Below are 17,127 nucleotides of genomic sequence, written 5' to 3'. Positions count from 1 at the left end.
CTGAGCTGCTGGAGCAGAACGAGCCTTAAAAGGGAGCCGCATGGAAGACCCAAAACAACAGGCAGCACCCAGCAGCGGCCGGGACGCCCGTGCCGGGGCGAGGATTTTGGTCGGCAGCCCCCAGGGAGGCAGACGCTGCGGGGACCCGGTCTGTGCGAGGGTGACAGGACCCTTCCCCACCTCCCTCCAGCGTGTGAGGACCCGGGACTGCACTCGCGGGGTGATACGGGGCGGAGAAGACGCCCGGTGTCCCCTCCTCTCCTCCTCAGCCCCAGCAGAGCAGAGCACAGCAAAAGGCAAATGGTTTCCCCCGCTGCTTGCCCAGTGCTTGCCCAGGGGCCAACCCTCCAGCCCCGGCCGAGCTGCTGCCCCGTACATCTCGCCCTCAGCGAGGATGCTGCAAAACGAGCCCGGTTTGCCTCGGGGTCCCTGCTGGGAGTCACCCAGCACACGGGGAGGAGAGAGGAGACCAGAGACGGTCCTGCAGCCCCCGAAGCGGGCCAGCAGCCCGGCTATCGCAGCAGCACCCGCCAGAGACACCGCAGCCCCCTCCCGACACCGCAGCCCCCTCCCAGGTCCAGCCCGGCAGCCGGGGCCGCTCGCTGCCAGCCGGGAGCCCCCAGCTGAAACCTCCCCGCAACGGTGCCCTGGAACAGGGGACTCGGGTTGTTTTTTGCAACCAAACCCAAAGCAGCAACCGGTTTGGAAGCGTTTGGGAGGTGAAAACGTGTCATCACCCCGTGTTGTTTTGTTGCTGTCCAATTTCAGGCTCGTTGAAGCAGGTCCGTAACAGCTGATTCTGTGCATAACAGGGCGCCAAAGGCTGCAGCTCCCCCCCTCCCCGAGCACGTGGTGTTTTGTTCTCCTCGATCCCACAACGCGGCCGCAGAGCAAGGGCTGACTCAGCAGCTGACACGTGAGCCCAAAGCTGAGACCACGCTCAGAGCCGCGGGCAAGGGGCCAGCGGCAGCGGCGGCATCGCTGGCCCCGTTAGCGAGAAGGATGGGGCTTGTGCCGCTTTCCCTCCCCCCCCCCCGTTCCCCGGCACGGCGCCGGCACGGGCTGCCCCACCGAGCGGGCTCAGGGCATCCCGTGGGGAAAAGGTACCTTCGCTCCGAGGACATGCACGGGGGGAGCTGCCCAACTCAGCCAGGCAGAGCAGAAGGGACGGCCGAGATGACGGTGCGTTGTTGGCCTCCAGCTCCGGCCACTTGCTCCACACCCAGACAGCATCACTTGCAGAACGTTCCCGCGCGGCCAGGCCTTGGGTGGGTTTCCTTACTGCTACAGGAGGACCACGCCGGCCCACGTCACCCCCCCCCCAATCCTGGATTTAATCCCAACGCCAGCCCCAGTACTGCAGCGGGAAAGGGATCCAAGCGCTTGCCCCGACCCTCAGGCTGACATCTCCGAGCAGAGGTTTTCACAATGGCAGTCAAACGCTCGTTACTGCACGTGACCCTTAATTTCTTTGCCCTCTGCTTCCCGCACAAACCATGCCGCCGGCACGCAAGAGTGTCGGGATGGAATACTTTATTCACGTGAACGCTCAGATCCTGGCCCGTCCTGCCTGCTGCAGCTGCTCCCATCTTCTCGACAGCGTGAACAAGGAAGGATTTCTTCATCGGCTTGCTTAACCCCCCCCCTCCCCCCCCCCCGCCTCCCCCCAGCATCATCAGACCCCACAAACAAGTACAGACAGTTTGGCTTTGTCCGGGCAGGAGCGCAGCACGGAGGGGCAGGGAGCGCTGCGGGGCTGGCAGAGCGGGGAGAAGGGCTCCAGCCCTGAATCCCACGACTCGCGCATGCACAGCAGCCGCAAAACCTTCCTGCAGCTCCTCTCGCAACCAGATAACGCCAGCCGAGTCCTAGCCCAGGCTCCAGCACCCTCCCAGCCTCGGGGGCTCCTCCTCCTGCCAGAAACACCCGGGGTTGGCAAAGGATGGCTGCCACCACCTCTTCTCCTTGGAAAGCCGCCTTCCAGAATCACGTCGGTCTCTTCTGTCACCTGCTGGACCCTTTAACCCTCAAAGTGCCCCCTGCCCACTGACAAATACCCTCCCCAAACTATTACAGTAAAAGGAAAAACCCGTACGTCGAGACGTACAGGCTGAGTCTTGGGTAGAGAACGGTTTCCGTGCCTGGTGGTCCGGCGGTGGCTGGCAGCCCCCAGCCAGCGCTCGGGTGCAGAAGGGAGCAGGATCCCCCGCAGCCACCCCTCCACCCCGGGCACATCAGGGCTTCATCCTGCTCAGTCTGATGTCGCGTTCGATTTCGAACTGCCTGTGATCCACGCGCTCCAGGAATGCTTTCCTCTCGATGTACCTGTGGGGAGACAGAGGCAGAGGCTGTAAGCAGCGCCTGTAGCAGCTAGCGCTGCCCCCAGCCCGGGGCGAAGACCACCCAAAAGGATGAGCAGGGAGGGAAGGCGTCATCTGCCTCCCTCCCTCCCTCTCTCTCTCTCTCTCTCCATGAGCTGATCACCGCACTGAGCATCTCCTACGGGCACCAAAATGGCTCTGTGGCCTGCCGGGGGACTCGCAGAGGTCTGGGGTAGGCTGGAGCTATGGGCTGGCTGTTTCTGGGTCCAGCTCTTTTCTTACGGCTGAGAAATGACCTTCACCAACAGCCTGAGGGGGCTCAGGGCAGGTCCTCGGCAGGAGAGGCAGCTCTGCCCACGCAACCCCGGCAAAGCGTCTCGCAACCCCCACCGCAGCAGCACGGCCCACGATAGAAGCCGATAAGGGGGTGGAGGGAGCGAGCGGGGACGCAAACGGCGTCGCCCAGTAAGCCCAGGGACTCAGGCCAGGGGGTTCCCAGCCACAGAGCAGCTCCTAACCACCGCCGAGTATTTACTTCTCCCTCTTCCGCGAGGCACCTGAGCGCTGCAAGGAAGAAAGCAAAGCACGCCTGCGCCTGGAAAAGCACCTTGCCGCTCATTAACGGCACGCAGCTGAATTTTAATGTACTTTGCTGCAAACCCTTGCCACAGACAGCCCGGGGCTGTGCTACTAATTAACCTACAGAGGGAGCGAAATTGCAATTCAAAACCGGAGCTGTAATTGAATCATCACAATTGTTTTGCATTTGTTCCAGGGTGGCGAACGCTCGGCTGTCATGACAAGGTCATTACGGCTCGGCACCCGGCGCGAGATGCAGGAGCCGCTGCCTTCGGCATCTGGGAATCAGGGAAGCCCGTTGCTTGAAAGCAAGGCTGAAGGCTGGCGGGAAGAGGAGCTCTGCGGGTTTTCCGGGCTCCTGGGTGGCCTTTCAGCGGGCACGAAGGTGCCTAAGATACAACCGCATGGGTTGAAGCCCCCTCCTGCCACCAGCAGCGGTCCCTCGAGGACAGAGGGGCTGCACCGCCGTCGGTGATGAGCTCTCTGCTTTATGCTCCAGCTATTGAACCCGGCGCTGAACGTGCTGCCAGGACCGGGGCGCTTTCGCCCTTGCTGCGAGGGACAGCCCTGACGCTCCTGCCCACCCAGCCGTCACTGGGAATGAATTAATCCACGTTCATTTCAGCGAGCGATTCCTCTCCCCGGGGCTCCGTCCCCGAGCATCCCTGCTGCCACCCCATTCCCATCGCAGCCCGAGCCCGTCTCGCGCTGACACAACTGGGTCAGCTCGTCTCCGCCGGCTGCGAGGAGGTGTTTTTCTGGCCCCCTGCCCCTCGCCGTCAGAGCAGGGCCGTGCACCGAGGCCCCCTCCCCACGCCGGCTCAGGAAAGGCGGGCAGGGGAGTGTCGCTTCCCTTCATCCCCGCAAGCCGGGAGGTGATCCACTGCTGGACCCGGCTCGGAGAGGTCACGGGAAGGAAGTTTGGGGGGGGGGGAGGGGGGCGGGCGGGGAGAGAGGTCACGTTGTGTACTGCAGCGTGTGGTATCGCTGGGAGTGTGGTTTTCCTCCCCCTCTGCTGCTAAACACCAACCGCAATCACAGCCGGGAAGGCGAGGGACAGGGGTTCCCGCCGCTAACCTGGGGACACCCCGAACGCCTGGGCAGCACCAGCCCGAGCTACTGGATTTGAAGCTTCTTTGGGACTCCCAACCCCAGCAAGGGGTCAGCACCCTCCTCCTCCTCCTCCTGCCTGGCTGCCGTGCCCCTCCAGCGGGCAGGGACTCGCTCCTGGGGGATCGATACGGATCACGAGCCAGGAATGCGGTCTCACAGCTGCAGCCAGAGGCTCTGCGTGAAGGAACCTCGACGTTACCCCGCGGCGTCGTCCTTGGCCGGCCACAGCAAAGCGCCGCGGGGGCCAGAGCAGACCCCGCAAGGCACTACCTGTGCATACACCGTGGTTTATGGGGTGGGCAGCCTGGGGACAAGCTTGCGCTACGTGCGCACGGAGGCTGGAGGTGCTGACGGACACAAGCAGGGAAGCAGCGGGTCTGTAGGGTGGGCACAAGCCCCCCCGGCGGCTCCGGTTCCCAGCCTGGCTCCGCGTTGCCAAAGAGCAGCGCAAAGTACACGAGCCGGGCACAAACCATCCGTCCCGCGCTCGTCTAACTGACCTTTGCTACCTGAATCAATACCTTCCCGTAAATTATCAGCCCGCGTGGAAACGGGGCAGCTGTGATCCGGAGGAAGGTAAATGCGTCGGGAGAAGAGGCTGTCTCTGCTAACCAGGGCAGCTGCAAAACCTCTCCGGGTTTCATCGGTGCTGCCCGTCCCCTGCCAGTCACCGTCAGTCACCCAGCGCGCGGGGCCGGCCCCACGCCCCGAGCGGGGCTGCTCCCCCACCGGGCCTGCCCTACAAAGGTGGCCCAATTAAGAGGCCACGTTTCCATTTCTAAAGCACATCAGAGAGACGCGACAGCAAAGGGGATAGCTGCCTCCCCTCCTTACTTCAGCCTCTCCTGTCAAATCCAGGACATGCCCTCAGGATCCGGCACAACCAGGCTGCGCGAGCCCCGATCCCGCTGCCGGGGAGATGCAAATCGCCGTCTGGGGTCGGTGATACGAGGGGCGGAAAACTCAGGAGGTGAGGGTGGACACAGCCACGGGGCAGCACGCGTCCCCTCTGCCTCGGGAATGCCGGAGCCAGGTTGCAGCTGGCTGATAACCGGCATCGGCAGCAAAAAGATGCCATGGCCCCATCGCTCAGCCGGCCGCCAGCCAAGCACGTGTGGCTGCCCGAGAAGGGCCGGGGAGGTCCGAGGCACAACGAGCTCGGGGCTGTGAACAGTGACTTCTGCCAGGTTACCGTAAAAAAAAAAACAAAAAAACCCCAGAGAAATTCAGCCTGCCTTCCCTTCTCAGCAAAAAGAAATGCCTCCTGCCTTCCTCAAGCCATGCACGGACATCTCTGTAGCGCGTGGCGTTGGGCGGACACTTCCAGGAGTTGAGTTGCGGCTATTCTCATCAGGCAGACGTTTTTAATTACAAAGCAGGACAGGCGGGGACCAGAGGTTTCTAAGGCACGTCAGCACCAGGGATAAAGGCAGCGCCCGCTCCTGCCTGCCTGGGTTGAAGGGTTAACAACCGCTCGTTATGACCTTTCTAGAGCTGTGTAAATGAAGGGTGAGCAGAGCCTTCCTTATTAAAGGAGAAGAGGCGGCTGCGGAAGGGACAACAGGTTCCCGCAAAAGGACCTGAAGGCTGCGGCAGCTGCGTCGGCGTGATCCGCTCCCCGCGCAGGCTGGCTGCTCGGTGACGGTGCGGCAACCTTCACGCCACGGGCGTTTACAGGTGACCTGTAAGCAGAAACGCAGCGGGCTGCACGTCCGCCGCTGCTCCTCCCTTCTCCCTTCCTTTACCCTGAAGGTGCACGTAATTCACAGCGAGCGGACGCTTGGTTGTTCCCCTCAGGTTACGTGCCGGACCAGCACAAACAGATTTCTAAGGACTCTCTGAAGTTATCATGGCATCGCGTTTCTCGTTTCTTTAACGCCAAAAAAATCACTTGCCAATAGCCCAGCGGATTTTCTAGCCTGGGACGCGACAGGCAGCAAAACCCAAAGCTGTCCAAGCTTACAGATACTCTTAAAATTGCTGTTCTGCTTTGCTCGTCTTTTCAATGCGCTGATCCCTTCTTCAGCCTTCAAGGATCATTACGTTAGCGTCTCCGGAAAGGTCTGCCAGGCGTGAAGAGCGAGCTGTCCTGCTTGTACGGGGTGGGAAAGGAAAGAGCACTGTCCAAGAAAAGCTGACGTACGAGGTTTGAACAAGCAAGAGATGCCACAAAACGCTCATGCAGAGATTGGGACCGTGCAGAGATCCTCCCAGAGAGCGACGGACCCTGATTCGGGCTGATTCCGATGACTGTGGAAAGAAATGGCGTGTCCCAGCCATCTCGGCAAGAGATGGTCTGGCTTTTAATGGGGGTACTACCACCACCGGCCCAGTCCAGAGGACTGAAGGCCCAGAGCCGTTCCCACACTTGGCAGCCACTCAGGACATCTACGCAGGGGAAATTCTCACTCCACATCCCATGAGGAGAAGCCAGCCAGGTGCCACAGATGGCAACAGGACCATTCCCTGGAGATGGAGCCTGCAGCTCCTGATGGGGCTTCATGGGAGAAGCTCCTCCTCCTCCTCCTCTTCCTCCTCCTCCTCCTCCTCCTCCTCCTCCATCTCAGACAGAGCCCGGTAGGCAGCCTGGCTCTGCCTCCAGACTCCTGGCGCCGGACATTTCAACGGAGAGCCTTGCGTACAGGGCTCTGACCGCAGCGTTCACCACGCCGCCGACAGCATCAGCGATCATCTGCTGCGCGTGCGCTCTGCCGCACGATGTACGTCCCTCACCTCCTTGGATTTCAGGGATCCCGGAGGAACGCCCTGTCCCCCTCCAGCACCCCCACTGAATTGCTCTACTTGTTCAAGGGCAAGTGTCCAGAAACAGATCAGGGCACATCTGATGGAGAAGGGGTGTTGCGGAGGGGTGCGAGACCAAACTGACAAAATCCAGCAATTATAAAATACCTATTTGAAATACAAAATCCGAATCTGTTGGAATGCGGAAGCTCTGAGTTTTTCCCGCAGAGTAAAAGAACAGCTGACAATAAAAATACATTTTATGAGCCGTCCACTAAGCCGGTTACGTTCTCCCAGAGCTTAGCAAAGCACTTGTGGTGGAAACACCACTTCTGATCTTATTATCCTTCCCTGCAGTGCATGTTATTAACTTTCTGTTTTATTTACAGCATCGCCATTTACTTTTACGATACTTCCATTAACTTCATTGGAGTGAACATTGCTCGATGCACACAATCAACGCCCAGTGCTGCCATAATCTTTAACGCACCTTGCCAGCTGTTCCGGGTTTGCATACATCTTTACGCAGGAGGAGAGAAGACAGACGCAGCTGGAACGTGTCATTTGAAGAACGGAACAAAAAAACCATACCTCCCGATTTGAGACTTTTTCTTTTTTTTTTTTTTTTTAATTAAAAATAAAAGAAAACAGGGCAAAGGCAATTGTGTTTCCTCATGGGAGTGCTGCATTAGACCGGTTCACACTGCATCTGTGCCACTAGCAGGAGGGAAGATAAAGCACAGCCAGACTCTGCTTGAGCTGGACTTGAAGAACTCACGAGGTCGTTAGCAGAGAGCGCTAGGTGCTTGCGGACTTACCTGTCTCCCTATGACACCTACTGGCCTTATGTACTCCTAAAATAAATCCTTAAGAAATTCCATGGGTTTGCTGAACTCTCTCTGTAGCAAGCGATGGGGTTCCTACACGTATAGGAAGCGGTGGGAAATGCTGGACTACTACTCGGTAGAGTCCCTCTTACCCGTCTTTCCCTCGGTTATGGATCGCCAGCTCCTCCACAATCCCCTCCTCCTCCTTGAAGTTCTCCCAGTCCAGTTTAGATTTCTCCAGTGTGCTCATCTTTTGCTTTTTGGAGCCAATCTTCCCCAGGAGGCTGCTCATGCCGCTTGGCCTCTTCACCCTGATGGAGATAAGGAAACAAACGTTACTTAAATGCAGGGAGACAGCGTCAGTTGGCGATTAAAAACGGAGCGGAGAAACGTCACGCGTGAGAGTGGTGGCCTTGATGGTGGCGAGCCACCTCCGCTAAACAGATGGCCACCAACTTCAGGCAGCCTGCAGGCGGCAAGGTCACGCTTCCTGCAGATCCCGCTCCGCCGTTCCCCTGGAAGCAGCAGAGTTCATTACACACATATCTCAAGCGCTCGCTTGCTGTGAAAGGGCTTTTTCATTTATCTTCCTAAGAGAACAGAAAGCTTTCAGGCCAAAAGAGATCATTAAATCATCCCGTTTGACCCCTTGTATACACCAGGCCAAACCATTCCACCGATCACCTCCGTGCTAAGCCCAGTTCTTTGTCTTCGGTTTAAAGTGGTGTTTTCTGGAAGGGATCCAGCCCCAGTGCGTCACCAGCGCTGACAACGCATCTCGGAATTAACCATTTTGTTGGTATCAACACGTCTGTTTTCAACTTGATTTTGTCGAGCTTTAGGTTTGGGTTGCCGCCACGTTCTAAATCTAAGAGTAATTCCGCGCCCAGGCCGGTCTCATTAGTAATGTTCTCGTACACCATAACGAACTTACATCTGATTTTTTTTTTTTTTTTTTTTGACAAACAGATGGAGCTCTTTATGCCTCTCATTGAAATGCATTTTTGCCCCATCTCGTACGTCATTTCTGAGGTTTTGTCCCCCTGCTTACGTTTCAACACTCTTTGAAGACGGGGGCACCAGAACCGTGTGGAACCCCCCCACCCTTCTCCTGCCTGCAAAGCTGTTTCTGTCCAAGGATCGCCTAAATCCTGTTAGTGACACCATCACACGACACGTTGAGTCCCAGCGCGGGCGCACCGCGATGCCACACCATCTCCCAGGTCCCTGTTTAGCAGGAAGACCACCTTGGTCTTTCATCTCCTTGTTCTTAGAGGATGGAAATCCCACCCGCGTGGCGGGGGCCCCCGAATCTCCCGTTTTACGCTGGGAAAGGCACACACAGAGACTGGGGTCAGCCGGGCTGCCCTCTGAGGAAGACAATTCTCAGGGCTAAGACCCCGTAAAACAAACTTGTATTAACCCCTTCTTACCCCCCCCCTCCCCCCAGGAGAGGGGGGCAAACAGCATGCCATTGAACTCGGTGTTTACACACATTCCAGAGATAACTTCAGGTCTGTGTCCAAAAGAAGCCGGAGAGAGGAAATGATTCTCGTTCCTGAGAGATGGAGGAATTTGGGGAAGGGGGGGGGGACGGACCCCGCCAAGGAAGGCAGCCAGGTGAGCAGTGGCAGATCGGTCTCCATCAGTCCTCTCCAAGCGCGTCCCGCTCAGGGGTAGCCGTTCTTGGGAACGCATCCAAAGCTGTCCGTATCGGATCGTTAGCGTGGTTTATGCTTCCATAATTTGCAAGCCTCTAAAGGAAAATGATTCCGCAGTTTACATGGAATTAAATCAAAGAAAGTAATGTCTTTGTAAGCCTCAGTCAGAAGATTCTCAATGCCAGAACGGCTGGGATGGTCACTCAGGGTTGTAGTTTCCTGACATAAGAGATATTTGGGCTACAAACCCTGGATTAAGGGCATCTTGGCAGGCTCCATAGCCACAGGACAAAGCTGCCTGCCCTTCCTCATACTGCCAAGCCAGAGGAGCAGAAATATCCTCTTATTTCTTTCAAAATATCCTCTTGTTTCTTTCAGTCCCTGCCCGCTGCTGGAGAACATGCCGATGGCCCGCATTTTTCACTCTGCGGGGACACAGAGCAAACTGGATGCTCTTTAGTTTACCTTTATCCCTGAACGTCTCATCAAGATGTCCACAGCCCCTCACATCACACCTCGATCCTCGCTCAACCTCCGATTCTCCCTTATTTTTCAAGACATGATGGCTCCGAGCATCCTTATCTGCAGGTAGCTGGAAAGTGGTGCGAGGGGGCAAAATGTGCAAAGCCGTACTCAGCACAAGATAAAACCGGAGAGATTCGGTTCCCACATCTGGCTATCCAGGACTTCAGGCGAGCCTTGCGCAACCATCAAATCCAGTATCAGACGCGTGTTCAAGTTGCAAGGGAGCGGGAGGAGAGGAGATATGACAAGTAAGAAAGCAAAACCAAACAAAATCTTGGGCAAGCATCCCCCATGGCGGTCCCCGCCGAGCGGCCGCCTGGAAGGCAGAGCCTGGTGCTCGTGCCCGGCAGTTCCTTACGCAGCACCGGGAAGCCTCGGGTTTTAGCGAGGGACTTAAAGCAAAGATGCTCTGAGACAGATCTAGAGCAGTGCTATGGCTGATCCAGTTGGCAACGCTCCTCTCCCCCCAGCCTTGCAGGCAGAAGGTGTTTAAATTAACACAAGGTATTCAATAACACATTTCTCCAAATACACTTAACTTTCCAGACTGACTTGTGCTTACAATTCTGCCTACCTTTGAAGCGGGAGAAGCAGGGATGCAGAAACGGAGGGTGTTGTCCCTTGTCCCTACATACCTCTTAAATCGTTTTTGGGGGCAAAGAAGCCCAATGGCATAAGAGCCATCTCACATGCCCAAGGGTGCTCACAGCTCTCCTGCACCCGCCACCCCTTCCGTGGGTGGGAGCCTACGGCCGCGGTACGGCTGCGCTACAGACAGACCCGACTCCGCAAAAGACAGAGCACGGCACCTGGAAAATCCACCCGACGCCCTTTCAGGATCTCTCCTGGGTGTTAAGGGGTACGCCTGCCCCGCAGAGCGACACGCGGGCTCAGAGGTAGGCTCACGCACATCGATACCGGTGTCTGTTCGGCTGAACCTCAGGAAGAGCCAAGGTGGGACAGCGACCAACCGGCCAGGCTGGGCTGCAGCGCGTGGCCCCACACGAAACACAGGCTGGGACACGACGACTCCCCAAACCACAGCGGAGGATATCTGTGAGCAAAGGGAACCAAAGGCAAGGTGGTTCGTGGCCAGGGGTGGTGCTGGCTTCGCAGCAGGGGCTGGAGGCTGGGTGAAGGTCAGTCATCACACATCTTTTCTCCCATGGGAATTCCTGGCATCAATTAACAACCTCTACACGTACTCATCCAGTAACGGTGCTCAAGGCCTCTATATCTCCCCTTGGCCACGGATCTCAGGAATATCCCTTAAAAGATCCAACTCACCCCATGTTTGAAGGTACAGTCTAGGTTATGAAGATGGACCTCCATCAAGAGCTTCCAGATAGCCACAAGAATACTCGCCAGTCAACGGTCCCTTCAAGGCAAGGGAACCTAACCAAACAGGGCAGGCTATGTTGCACCCTTGTGTTGATGGCTACTCCCAAAATACTGCTAATACGTGGTGTCAGCCCCATGCTGGAGGCGGATCCTGGGCTGGATGACCTGGCTCTGCTCCTGTTTGGAGAATTCTGGGCTGCCTGCAGCAGGACCAAGCCCGGGCCAGGCAACGAGACGGAGCCAGGCATGGGCTGAAGGACGTGTTTGAATCTGCTGCTGAGTCTTCACTCCGCGCTGAGCCTCTCATCACCCTGAATAAATCCAACAGCAAACCTGGGGGGTGGGAATTCCTACGCTTGTGCCAAAATGAAGTAAATGAGAGACATTAAAGTCCAATTAAAAACTTGCTTGGCCTTAAATGCCTCATCTGTTTAAAAAGCAAGTAAAGGGGCCTGATTAATTGCATTCAGTGCCAACAAGAGGAATTATTACCCTTTTTGTACTCATTAAGGGTATCTGCTGTGGCATCTTTAATCACTAAGGCATTTAAAAGAGAGAAAGTAATTTGCTAAGACATAATGGATCCCGGGGATGAGAATCGGGACAATCGCCTATTTAGGACACAAAGACACGCTCTTACTTTCCACGATTAAAAAGCACGGCTCAAATCAGCCACTGGACCAGCAAATAAGCGTGCTGGTGAGCTCTGGCCTTGGCGGGGGCATTCCCCTGCACCCATCTAGTGTCTTCAGGACAAGGACCGTGCCTGTGCATCACCCGGCACTGTCACACACGGGGACAAACAGAAAGCCACGGGTTCCCTCGATGTCCCCCCATAGGTGAAGACACTCTGTATTCCTGTCCTTAACAACGAAGCTCCCTCCCATCTCGGTTCAAGCCTGCAGCCGCACCAGGATCTTGGAGAATTGCTGCTACACCGATGATAGAGCGTCACTGTCACATGTAATCCCTGCTGTCTCGTAACACGAAGGTCAGCGGCACCCAGGAAACACGCGCCTGCCTCCAAAGAGGCAGACATCATCACAAGCTTTGTAAAACGATCTTCCAAGCAATAGGAAAACAGGGCTGCAAAGGTCTCCCAGCGCATCCTGCCAGGCAAAGGGAGATGAGGTTCCTCTCCCACCCGACCAGAGGTGGGCGCCCTGAGGGCCTCCTGACACCAACCCCACACGCACTAGAGGTTTCGGGGCTACATCAGCCTTTCACTTATGTAAGTTTTCCCCAATGACGTTTCCCCCAATGACTAAATTTCCTTGCTCAGCCTATGACTTGTTATCTTCTTCCTAGTAGCTACTAAGAACAGATCATTCCCTCACTTTTCGCAGCAGCCTTTTATGTCTTTGAAAGCTTTTCATATCCCCCCCCCCCCCCCTACTCAGCTTGCTCTTTCCTAGACTAAACAATCCCGGGTCGTTTCAAGCTTTTCTCATTCCTCACGGTTTCCAACCCTCTGACCGCTCTCCCTGGACTCTCTGCTATTGGCCCGCATCTTCCTTGAAACGCGGCATCCAAAAGGGGAAAGAAAGAGCTCAAGCCATGGCTTTACCGGCACCGGGAGCAAGGGGAATGCTTCGGATGCTTTGCGAAGCATGCAACTCCTTACACGGCCTCCTATGATGTGTGCCTTTTTCACAACCGTGTGACAGCGTTGACTCATGTCGAGCCGGTGATTCACTGAGATTTTTTGTCTGCTCCGCTGCTGCCAAGCCAGTTATTTCCTTCCTCGGTTGGGACAGATGATTACTGCTACCCAAAGGCAGAGCTTTGAGCTGGTCCTCCTGTTTGCCCTCACGTTTCCCTGGACACAGCGGATCTCGGATGTCTTCGCAAATCAGCCTCTCCTATTCACAGCACCCCATGCCGCAGCTGTTGGAAGAGTAACACGGGGGGAAAGTACCTCCCGTTTTTGTGAAATACCAACGGAGACAACTTAGCAGCTGAACAGGCACCAGTTGGCCAACGAGATCAAGCTGATGGCCAGAAGCAGGCAGGGACTGGCAGGACTGCAAGAGGAGCTGTGACAGTTCACGTCATCTGTCTCTGATGAACGAAGGGTGCCCAAAGGACACCTACTCACGTGTTGATCAAGGAGCCAGCAGCGTCCCCAGCTCCAGCCTGACCTCCACCCTGGAGGATGACAAAGCCTCTGCCGCTCTGGCTCTACGGGAGCGTGCAGACCGCAAACCCTGCGCTTGCTTCTCCATCTGCCTCATATCATCTTCCTTGTGCATAACAACAACTTCTGTAGCAGGAAGGTCCTACTTCTGTCTTCTGTCAATACTTTTAAGAAGGGCTCAATTCATAAGAAGCAAATGCTGAACACAAAATTGGATGTTACTGATGCTTAGCTAACGCCCCAACACTCCCCCACACCCTTCTGGTTATGGCCCGTTTCGGAGAAATAGCACGAGCGAACACACTTAAGAGGACAGTTACTGGTGTACACAAATCATGAGTGAAATGTTCCTTTCCCCCCCTTTAATGAAATCCAGCCCCTGTTAAACAGGGTGGCTCAGAACCTACTTTACCAACGAGCAGCTTGCAACAAAATAGGTGCTACAAGACATGGACCAAGCAGCACATTTTTTTAGATGATGCTGATTCCACCAAGGCACCCTGCACGCCCTGCAGCTACGTGGTGGAAGAAACGAGACAACAGAGCGGGACATCTTCTCTGGCCTCATTACAGGCTTTTGCACCTCTCCAAGCAGGCACAATTTGGTGTTGGGCACTCTATCACCTTCCAGTGTACATCCAAAACATCTGGTGACCCTCCATGAGGCACTGCAGAGCAACCTTTCGTTTTGCAGAAATAAATCCGGACTCACAGAGATGAGACAATTTCATCAGAAGGAAATCTTGAGAAGCCAGGAAAGAACCCCTATCTCCTGCTCCAGCCTCGGTTTGTACTCAGATTATTAAAGAAATGACCTTTATAATTAAAAAAGGCAGGTTACACCTCCTACCTAAAATCTCCACTCTCAAGGAAGCTTCAGAACTAGGATGGATAGTTTTTGTTATGTGTTAGATGATGAGACCATTGCAATGGGCAAGGGTGCTTAGGCTAACAGAAGAAGACAAGCAGGAGGCATCTGCTTTCAGGTCTTTTAGCACGGCTGAACAGCTTTGCAAATCTTCAAGGAGGAGAACTCAACTCAAAACCAAGCTACAACACAAACTGCTTCCCTGCTGGCTGCCTGCAACGCAGAGCGGCATGTCAGACCCCACCATCAGAACAGGATGTTGGCGGGTAAATGTCACCAAATACAGAAAGATGGCATCTAGGGCCACGTAGACCTGAAAGCACCATGTTCATCATCCTGGGCTGCATCCCCCACAGCGTGGCCAGCAGGGTGAGGGGGGTGGGGATTCTGCCCCTCTGCTGTGCTCTGGGGAGACCCCCCCGCAGTGCTGCCTCCAGCTCGGGGGGTCCCCACAGCAGAAGGACACAGAGCTGTTGCAGCAGGGCCAGAGGAGGCCCCGGAGATGCTGGGAGGGCTGGAGGCCCTCTGCTGGGAGGACAGGCTGGGAGAGTTGGGGGGGGTCAGCCTGGAGAAGAGAAGGCTCCGGGGAGACCTTTGAGCCCCTTCCAGTGCCTAAAGGGGCTCCAGGAGAGCTGGGGAGGGACTCTGGATCAGGGAGGGGAGTGATGGGATGAGGGGGAATGGTTTTACACTGGAAGAGGGGAGATTTAGATGGGGTATGAGGAAGAAATTCTTTGCTGTGCGGGTGGTGAGCCCCTGGCGCAGGTTGCCCCGAGAAGCTGTGGCTGCCCCATCCCTGGAGGTGTTCAAGGCCAGGTTGGACGGGGCTTGGAGCAACCTGGGCTGGTGGCAGGTGTCCCTGCCCGGGGTAGGGGTGTGGGACTGGATGATCTTTAAGGTCCCTTCCAACTCAAACCATTCTATGATCGTCAAGCCCTGGCCTTCCTGCAGCCCCTCTCCTGCCCAGCTCCCTTCCCCACTGGAATCTGGGATACTGCAGCCCACCCCGGGCACTCCGATGGCAGGGATGCAGGTGAGAAACACTGCCACTCAGCAGAGAGAAGAGCACAAGGTTTTGTAAATAGTAATATCTATTCCTGCCACGAACTGCTGTAAAGCTGAATAGTTTCCTTAACGGCAGGAAATGGTTCTCATACAAACTAACCACAGCTGGGCAACTGCTGCAGCCAGTAAATACTTTCGTTTTAATAAAGTGGAAGATTCCTGCCCAGCGCACTGCGGATCACCCTCCCCGCTGTCCTCCCTTTGAACAACAACGTGCACGGGTGTATGAGAGACGTCGTACGAGGAGGAGGTATGTAGAGACCTGGCTGGTGGCCCGTGTGCCAGCTCTGCTGTTCGCTCCCAGCCTCTCCACACCATCTTCCTCGACGGAGGAGCAGAAACGCTGGTGGAGAAGAAGATGGGCACAGGGCAGGAAGGGAAGCACGGTGCCATCTGCTCCTCAAGGTCAGGGTTGTCCGGTTGGACAGAGCAGGCGGCAGCAGGACGATGGTGCCCGGTATTGCAAGAACCTTCCTCAGAATGATAAAACAGGTCTTCCTCTTCAGACCCTGAAAACCCACCAGCTCTTCCCATCCCTCACCCTGCGTAACCAGGCGAGGACAGAAAAATCTCCCAGACCCAACCCAACTGCATTTCTTTTTCCCACTTGGCATCATTTCCCGAAAGGGCACTGGGATGGATGTGGAGACCAGCCCAGCTTGTTCTCAGCCCTGCCTGTCACAACAGGTATTTTAAAAAAAACAAACAAGAAAGCCCTCCCTGACACCAAACAAACAAATATTTAAAACCCAGGTGGAAAGAAAAAAAAAAAAAAAAAAAAGAAAAACAAGCGAGGAGGAAGTGAAGATAAAAAGGAGGGTGGATGCTGGTGGAGGGCTGGCAGGGTGGTGATGATCTTGTTCGGAGGGCAGCAAAGGTGGGGCAGGCTGGCGGGGAGAGGACTGGGACCGTCTGATTCCCAGTGCCGCGCCGGCTGAGGAGCTCGCTGCCAACTCACATAGCGGTGCCTGCCCACATGCTCCGCTTGCTGAGCCGGTAGCATATACCCAGCATTTACACCCAAAATTGAGCCAAAGAACCTGCCTGAAATGCTCTCGGAGCAGCAGTGATTTTTGAGGCAGGGTTATAAACCCATCGCTTCGTAGCGGGGATGGTAAACTTCCCGCGCTCCGAAGAGCGACGTGCACCAAACCACCGTGGAAAAGCAGCCACGACTGGGGCAAAACCCATTTGGCGGTGCCACGGGGCATGACGGAGCAGGCAGCTACATCCAAGGGTACCGAGAGACGCGGGTACGCTGGCAAAATGCGATTACCCCTCCCTGCGATCCTGCCAACAGACCGAGGCAAACTTACTTCTACCGCACGGAGGGCTTCGCTGACAGGAGCTGTCAGCAGCTCCCGGTGAGAATACTCCAAGTACAATCACCCTGTGGAAGGTGGCTGGTCTGACTGCAGCGGGACCAGCCTGAAGGACTTACGACGAAGACAAGGGAACGCGGGTTATAACTCGAGCCGACAGCGCGAGTTAACTCTTGTCAGGCTTTTGTCCGGGCTTGCCAACCCAAGTCAACCCCGAGTTGCTTTGCCATCGCTGCTGTTGCAATGCAAGCTAGCAAAATCTGAAGAGCTGAGCCGATACCCAGGTCCTTTCTGCTTTCTGATGTCACCTCATACCCCCCGCCCCCCGCCAGACCTCAGGACAGCCTCACGGTGAAGACCCCACCGTGAACGCTGATGCTCACGGCTTCTTTCCACTTGTCGGAAGTCTTTGACCCCGACCCTGCTGAGCTCAGGAGGTAATCCAGAATCACGGCACAAAGCAGAACTGTTGTTAAAAGAAGCAATGTCAGACGCGCACGGAAGAGAAGGTGTAACCTCTCAAGAAGCGAGAGTGATGGCTCTCCTTCCCACACACCTGCCTGCCTTCCTACAACACGGAAAAGAGTTTAAGACGGAGCTAAAAGCTAAATGCTTTAGGAAGCATT

At 55.9% G+C, this 17,127-nt stretch overlaps 2 protein-coding genes across 2 annotated transcripts in view; one reads left to right on the top strand and one right to left on the bottom strand.

The window, feature by feature from the left end:
• The window catches only part of ZNRF1 (zinc and ring finger 1), a 183,776-nt gene that overhangs the window by 44,253 nt on the left and 122,396 nt on the right, over positions 1–17,127 (top strand). The gene's annotated exons all lie outside the window — the stretch shown is intronic.
• The window catches only part of CFDP1 (craniofacial development protein 1), a 68,894-nt gene continuing 53,426 nt past the window's right edge, over positions 1,660–17,127 (bottom strand). The window contains exons 6-7 of the mRNA XM_082489138.1: positions 7,735–7,893; positions 1,660–2,325 (exon numbers count right to left, since the gene is read on the bottom strand). Coding sequence (XP_082345264.1) covers positions 2,235–2,325; positions 7,735–7,893 — 250 coding nt within the window. The 3' untranslated portion in view covers positions 1,660–2,234. The remainder of the gene's footprint in view (positions 2,326–7,734; positions 7,894–17,127) is intronic.

Source organism: Vanellus vanellus (genome assembly GCF_965231255.1).
Source record: "Vanellus vanellus genome assembly, chromosome: 12".
Taxonomy (NCBI): domain Eukaryota; kingdom Metazoa; phylum Chordata; class Aves; order Charadriiformes; family Charadriidae; genus Vanellus; species Vanellus vanellus.
This window is presented reverse-complemented; position numbering and strand designations above follow the sequence as displayed.